Source organism: Prunus mume, linkage group LG1, assembly GCF_029339155.1.
Source record: "Prunus mume cultivar Tortuosa linkage group LG1, ASM2933915v1, whole genome shotgun sequence".
Taxonomy (NCBI): Eukaryota; Viridiplantae; Streptophyta; class Magnoliopsida; order Rosales; family Rosaceae; genus Prunus; species Prunus mume.
In genome coordinates this window covers 10,746,154-10,753,365 of record NC_142698.1, presented here as the reverse complement: position 1 = coordinate 10,753,365, position 7,212 = coordinate 10,746,154, and the positions used below count along the sequence as shown (strand labels likewise).

Below are 7,212 nucleotides of genomic sequence, written 5' to 3'. Positions count from 1 at the left end.
ATGCACCAGAGCCATCCATACATGAACAAAAAGATGAATGGTTTCCTTCATATAGTAAGCATCAAGGCAGCCAGCTCAAGGGCATCTTTCTAATTCCATTAAAATTGCTTTCACATTTAGATCCAAAAATTTCCCAACTATTTTTAATGTTATCTTCTTTTGTTTTTTTATATCATTTTGTTTCTTTATTGCCAAGGAAACAATCAAAAGCATAACAAAATAAGGTCCAAAGTCTAATTCATTATGCTTAGCACCAAGCAAGTAGACCCCACTCTCCTTCCGTACCATGGACTGAACATTTGAGTGTATCCTTTACACGTACTCTCTCTCTCCCCCCACCCTCCTACTTACTCATTTTTATAAATTCCCATTTCCAAACACCCCAAAAAACCAAAACCCATCTCTTTTAAATTCCCAGACTCCCATTTCCTCAACCCCCAAAAAAAACACTCTGGCTCCTCTGAGTCCTCCTCACCACATGAGTGAAGGAAGAGGACCATCACCACCGTCGTCTTCGTCAGCAGCAGCAGCCTCAGATTCAAGTGATGGAGAGCCAGGATTTTTCGCCACCCCACGTGGATGCATCTCGGCCGTCCTTGGGCTTCCCTCTTGGCACAGCACTCCTCTTGATCATCATCTTCAGCCTCAGCGGAATCTTCTCCTGCTGCTACCACTGGGACAAGCTCAGATCACTCCGTAGATCTTTCACCCAAGACGCAGACCCCGAGGCCGATGCTGAGCCACAATCACCCTCCAAATCTAAGCCTCCTCACATGGTAATTGCAGTAAACTGTAAATTCATTCATTTTACAGCCGACGTGCATATTTTATCATGTTATGTTATCAAAATGTCAATTTAATCTACGGTTTAAGTTTACAGTTCTCGTCCGTAACATAACATGTCGGATATCTAAAAACATTTACCCTGTTCTTTATATTGAAGAAATTAATGGACTCTGTGTTTTTCTTAGGATTTAAAGCAGAAGCAGAGTCAGAGCTTGCCTGTGATAATGCCTGGGGATCAAATTCCAAAGTTTATGGCATTGCCGTGCCCCCGAGAGCCTCCAAGAGAAGAGAAGATTGTTGTGAAGGTGCAAAAGCAGCCAAAGCCACCTCGCTTTCCTGTGCCTTTGTATTAGCAATTTGATGACAATTTTCGTGTGTACATAATAAATATATAATTTACCATTCAATTAAATTTTAGTTCACTTATTCATGAGGCAGAGCTAGACATTTAGAGCAGGCTATATGATCACCACTCTTAGTCTAGGACCATGTTTTGGTGAAAGTGTTTAATTTGAGTGGTTTTGTTACTTTTTCTGGGACTTTGTAGGTGAACATTTTCTACAAGGATTAGGAATATAATTACATTTTTAAAAGTAAATGTTGTTTGCCTTTTTTCATAATTAATTGTTATCCAAATTTGAACAATTCGGTGCAATAATATGGTGCCAAATTGCCAATTCGAACATTCATTGCCATTTGGGTGTTCCCTTGAAAAGCCAACTCCATGAGAATCCTTCAGCTAGCCCGGGTCCTTTGTTTTTTTTTTTTTTTTGGGGTTGATAGCTAGTTCGGGTTTTGGTTCTAGTGGATTTTCTACCCCTCTATGTTTCTGCTTTGGTGCGTTTTGTTCAAGTTACGTATTCCTTTGTCCTTTATGAGTTTTCAATGCACTAATATCGAGAAAAAGCACAAACCACTTCTGCACTGGGAGGGTAGCAAAGTAATTATATTAACCAAAGATCCTATATTTTCTTTTTAGACTTAATTATAGATGTGCTCTCTTTGTTTTACCAAAAATCTCACTTTGTCCCTTACAGACCCCTGAGCTTTAGTTTAGCGTCATCCGTTCCCCCATTATGTCAATTTTGTCAATAAAACTGTTAACTTAATGACGTGGCAAGGACATTTTAGTAATTTTAAGAAAATAATTTTTTGTCTAAATTCAAATAAAATATTAAAATTAATTAATTTTTTCTGCAATAGTTAAAAAAAAAAAATTACTTAAAAAAACCCAGCAGCCCCTCCTCCCTCTTCCCCTTCTCCACCCTCCACCCCCTCTCCCCAACCACTCGGGGCGGTCCTGGTGGTGCAATACATGGCCCTCGATTCTTGAGGGCCATCGAAACAAAATTTCTTTATATATATATATATATATATATTAATATTATAAAAATTGTATATATAGTATAGCGTGCTAAATATTTGTACAAGAGTATGTCTGGTGGAGTTGTCTTTAGTGCATATCCACACTATAGAAGTGCCAGAGTTTGATGCTCACTGAAGTCAATCTATTTGCGCCTTTTCACATTATTTTTGCATTATAACAACAAACTTTACATAATTATTATAAAAATTTAAAAAAAACTAAAAGCCTTTAATAAAAAGAAAAGAAAAAGGAAACATCGAAGCTAACCACAGAATGAGTATATATAACCCCTAAACACTTTCTACTCCTCACATGTAAGTAATCACCACAGAAGGAGTATATATAAGTAATAATCATCATTCATCAATCTTCTCTTTGGTTCTTTTTTCAATCATTTGACAATTTTTGTTATTATTTCAATTTCAGGAATTTCAACACAAAAAAGAAGAAAAGAGTAATGCTACACTTACCACATTATTATCCCACATTTCTATACCACATGATGTGGCATATGCCACATCAATTAAATGAATGAAGTGTATTTTAATAAATAAAATTAGAAAAACAAAAACTAGTATTTTACATGATGTGGATATATACACATCAACTGCCACATCATGTAGTATAAAATTGTGGTATAAAAATGTGGTAAGACTAGTATTCATAAAGACCATTCAAAATCAAATAGTCAGATTCAAATCTCAATTCAAATTAAGGTATGTATCTAAATTTCAATCTATTCTATATATTACATGACTTATTTTATTAAATTATTATCATGTTGATGATTGGTTATATGATAATATAGTTTTTAGAAATATTTATCTATTTCTTGTTGTGGTTTTCTTCAGGTTATAGGGTTTTGAAATTTTTCTTTGTAATCTAAACATGCCACTTGCTAGAAAATACGTTTCTGGATATACAAAATGACTTAGAAAAAGAAAAATCGAGGAATTGACTCAATCTCAAAGAGGAGCTCTTGATAGATTCATTGTTAAAGAATCACATGCTACAATTGATGAAAATATTTCCAATGAACAACAACAAGATGATGTTGAAATCATACTTGCGATCAACTATGTCGCAAAAAAGATTAAACGGACTAGCTTTGATTTCAATTGAAAGTGAACTTCTAGAAAAACTTGATTATGAACATTTGATTGATGATTTCTCTTTTAAAAATTCAAGAAGATCAATTTTCAGACATTAGTATTGTATTGGCTGTGTTTTTTTTCTTCTGGGGAAAAAGCTCTCGTAATAGTTTTAATTCTTCAAATAAAGACAGCAAATACAATGTGAATGATTTTAATATAGTTAGGTATGTTTTTGTTGTTGCTTTTGTGTTTAATGCAATATAATCTAATTTGTTAATGACATTTGTGTGCAACTACTCTTTAATTTGTGATTGCCAATTTTTTTTCCTATTAAACACAAATTGTTTATTGGAGGCATCAAGACACCTTATTGGGGCACAATGAGCTTATTTTTGTACCAAATATTTAACTTTATCAAATAGAAACATTTAAATTTTTATGAATTTGATTTCTGATTGTCATTACATATTTATTGATAGTGACTTTAGTTATAAAAAAATTGTTTATGACATTAAGTTATGGCAAATTTTCATTTATAATATTTTTTATTAGATTATGTGAGGCTTCAAAATCTCAAGGACGGCCCTGCAACCCACCACAACCACCTTTCCCCCATCTACCTCTCCACTTGTGCAACCCCCCTCCCCAACTCACTAATCAAATAGATAAGTTTAGATATGGTTGAAGGACTGACTAGGGTCGAACTCAAGTTCCCAACTCAAGTCCAGAGCTAATGGGGTCGAAGGAATGATTCGTTGTAGTTGGAGGAGATAAGTTGAGATTTGGTCGGGGTTTGGGGTGATGGTGCTGAGTTGTGTTGGCGAAGAGGGTTGGGGCCAGAGAGAGAGAGAGAGAGGGAGAGAGATATTGAGTGGGGATGGAGGGTTGTGGGTGGTAGGTTGAGAGTGGTGGAGGTGTCTGGGTAGAGGGGTCGTTGGGAGAAGAGGAGTTGTTTTGTTTTTTTTTAAAATTAGTTGTGATAATGTTATTTTATTTTGTTTATTGATTTGTAACTAATTTATAAAACTAAGAATTTGTTCGGATTCTAAAAAGTAAAAAGAAATTAAAACTATTTTTAATTGTTTTTTATATTTAATTAAATATATTTTTAACTATTACTTATATTTAATTTAAATGTTAAAACTTTTAAATGCTAAAATTATTAAAAGAGTACATGCCACGTCATCAAGTTAATAGTCTTAATAACTAAATTGACGGAATGGAGGAACGGGGACATGTAACTAAAGCACAAAGGGCATAATGACCCAGTTTGGATTGTAGGGGGCAACGTGGGATTTTCGGTGAAGCACAGGGGGCACATCAATAATTAAGCTCTCTTTTTATATTAGAGAGGATTTTCGAACCAAAGACTATTGATATGCAAGTTAATGATATTTTTCACTGGACTAAACCCCATTAACTCTTAAGTGCTACATCACCCCCTAAAACATTGGTCAATTCCCACAGATTCTTAAAGTTAAAGTGACCACTTTACCTTTTAATCGATGTTTTGTGTCTCACTTTGCCATTCATCTTCAAGTCTGTTAAAAATTTGTTAAAAATGCTGACTTGACACCAAAGGACCCACTATTTTGCTTAAATATGTCTTGACACATGGCATCTAGTTTAGCAAAATAGTGAGTCCCATTAGTGCCACGTCAGCATTTTTAACATAATTTTTAACAGACTTGAAGGTGAGGGGCAAAGTGAAACATAAAACATCGGTCAATGGAGCAAAGTGAGTCACTTTAACTTTAAAGGGGTACTGTGAGAATTGACTAATTTTTCAAGAGGCACTGTATCAATTAAGCCTTAACTCTATAATATTATTTAGGTAGATAAAAAGAGGTTTCCTTTCTTATTGTGAGCATGTGATGGTTAAATATAATGTCAAGACATATTTCCCATGCTAATGATGGCTCTCAAGTATACCAAATCTTTCAAACGATTGAGTATTGTTCTTTCTAAACAGTAAATCTATTTTAGTGGTCAACAATAATAGTTTACCCTCCTTTTTTTTGCCAAACAATAACTGTTTACCCTTAAGTCACTCAATTTTATGGTCAGAACATGTGCTGATGTGCTTATGCCCTAACAGTAAATGTCCCCAAAAAGACCCACTACTAAGCCGAAAAGTGCACATCATTTGCACAATTGCAAAAGTACCCAATCAATTCAAGACCAAAAAGCACCAATACCAGCAGCATAACGTAAATAAACAACTAAACAAGCACACAGTTATGTGCACGACAGATTATAGTGACACACAAAACGACCACTCTCTCATCAAATTCGTATGGTCCTCCTGTCCCTAGTTTCCTTCTTTGTCAAAATTATTAGGTATGGAATGCAATGTGGAACATAAACGTCCCACTGTGACACTTAAAACACAAGGGATATTCTAGGTAAGCTACTTGAAATTTGCAATATTCACTGTTTGCGCATTAGTCAATGGCTTCATCAAGAAGAAATTGTGTCCCGAAACGCAATAATGTACATGACTCTTCTTTTTATGGTGAATTTCACACTTTTGTGCACAAATGTCTAATTCATTGTACCGCACACAAACAAGAACTTATTTTTTGGTTAGTACTACGTTGAAAAATCACAACAACAACAATTTGTGTGTGCATTTATATTTAGATTTAGCATTACCATATGACCTACACTTTAGTGACACCTCTCTAATAACAGTGAGCAGACTCATGTAAATGAGACACGTTTATGTTAATGAGATTGAGTGTAAGAATTTTCTTAGTCAATAATTTCATTGCATGAATCACGATGGTGGTTCTACTATTTAAAGAATCACGATGGGGAAACAAATAATATGATATGACATGCAACACAAAGGGAGAAGTTTCGAGGAAATTCAAGCACTTTAAGTAGCCGATTAATTTGACGTCATGGAAAGTGACCCAAGACCCAAAAGAACATGATGGCCAACAAAGACTATCCAACATTCTTTCAACCACTAAATTCCGATCAGCCCCACATTGATCAATGATCACCCTTCATTTTCATGTCCTAATTTCACTGTTCCATGGACCGTAGTGTTTCAAAGTTTCAAATATATCCATGACGATCTCAAGACCCTTTTTTTCCTCTCTGTACTGAAACTTTGTACTCTCCTCCCCTTGATGTTGTTGTTGCCAGAGTACACATCACTTTTCCAGTTCTATTTGATCTTTTCACCAACAGTGCCATTTTGATGATCCAATTCCACTATGAAAAAAAGGGTCTTTTGCGACAAACTTTATTCGATGGCCCCTAAATATCGTCGAAAAAGGTCATTTTTTCGACTAAAAAACGTTGGCCGTTGGAAATATGTCAATATGATTCATTTTATTTCCGACTATGAATGTACCCTCGGAAACAGTCTCCATGGATGTCCGAAATACATTGTTTTTAGGCAGGAAGCCTCGGCGCCAGTTGTATTACCGACCAAAGGCATGGCCGTCGGAATTGTAATGGTTATTTATGAGGGGCTGTTTTTGCCCTCGGAAATAGTCACTTATTTCTGAAGGAAAATATGTCTTCTTGGTAATGAGTCTATATTTCCAAGGGCAATTATGTGCGGTCAGAAATAATTGCATTTTACCGACGACATGTTTTGCTTGTCGAAAATAGTTGTTGATTTCTGACATATAATTTTAGTTATTGGAAGTAAATTTTCATTTCCGATTGCAATTAATTGCTGTCAGAAATAGTTATTATTTGCTATGGCATATAACTTGCATCGGAAAAAGTTGTCGAAAAATTTGATGCTTAATTTCTAGTGTGAATAAAAATATCACATAGAGTGTTCATATATGTTTTCAAGGGCGGACCCACATTGGGGCAAGGGTGGTCAATTGACCCCCAAAAGCGGGAAAAAGCCATGGAAGGCAAGATGGTTGACCCCTGGATTGTTTGGTGGTTGGGCAGGAACACCTATCATTTGCTCCAATAAATGGAAGAGAAGAC

At 35.3% G+C, this 7,212-nt stretch overlaps 1 protein-coding gene across 1 annotated transcript; it reads left to right on the top strand.

Moving 5' to 3' along the window:
• The first annotated feature begins 375 nt into the window (after window positions 1-375).
• Window positions 376-1,384, top strand: LOC103335463 (hydroxyproline-rich glycoprotein family protein). Its single transcript, XM_008238476.3, has 2 exons — window positions 376-776; window positions 972-1,384. Exons 1-2 carry the CDS (start codon window positions 546-548, stop codon window positions 1,137-1,139), a joined length of 399 nt encoding a protein of 132 aa, XP_008236698.2. The 5' UTR covers window positions 376-545; the 3' UTR covers window positions 1,140-1,384.
• Window positions 1,385-7,212: the final 5,828 nt, after the last annotated feature.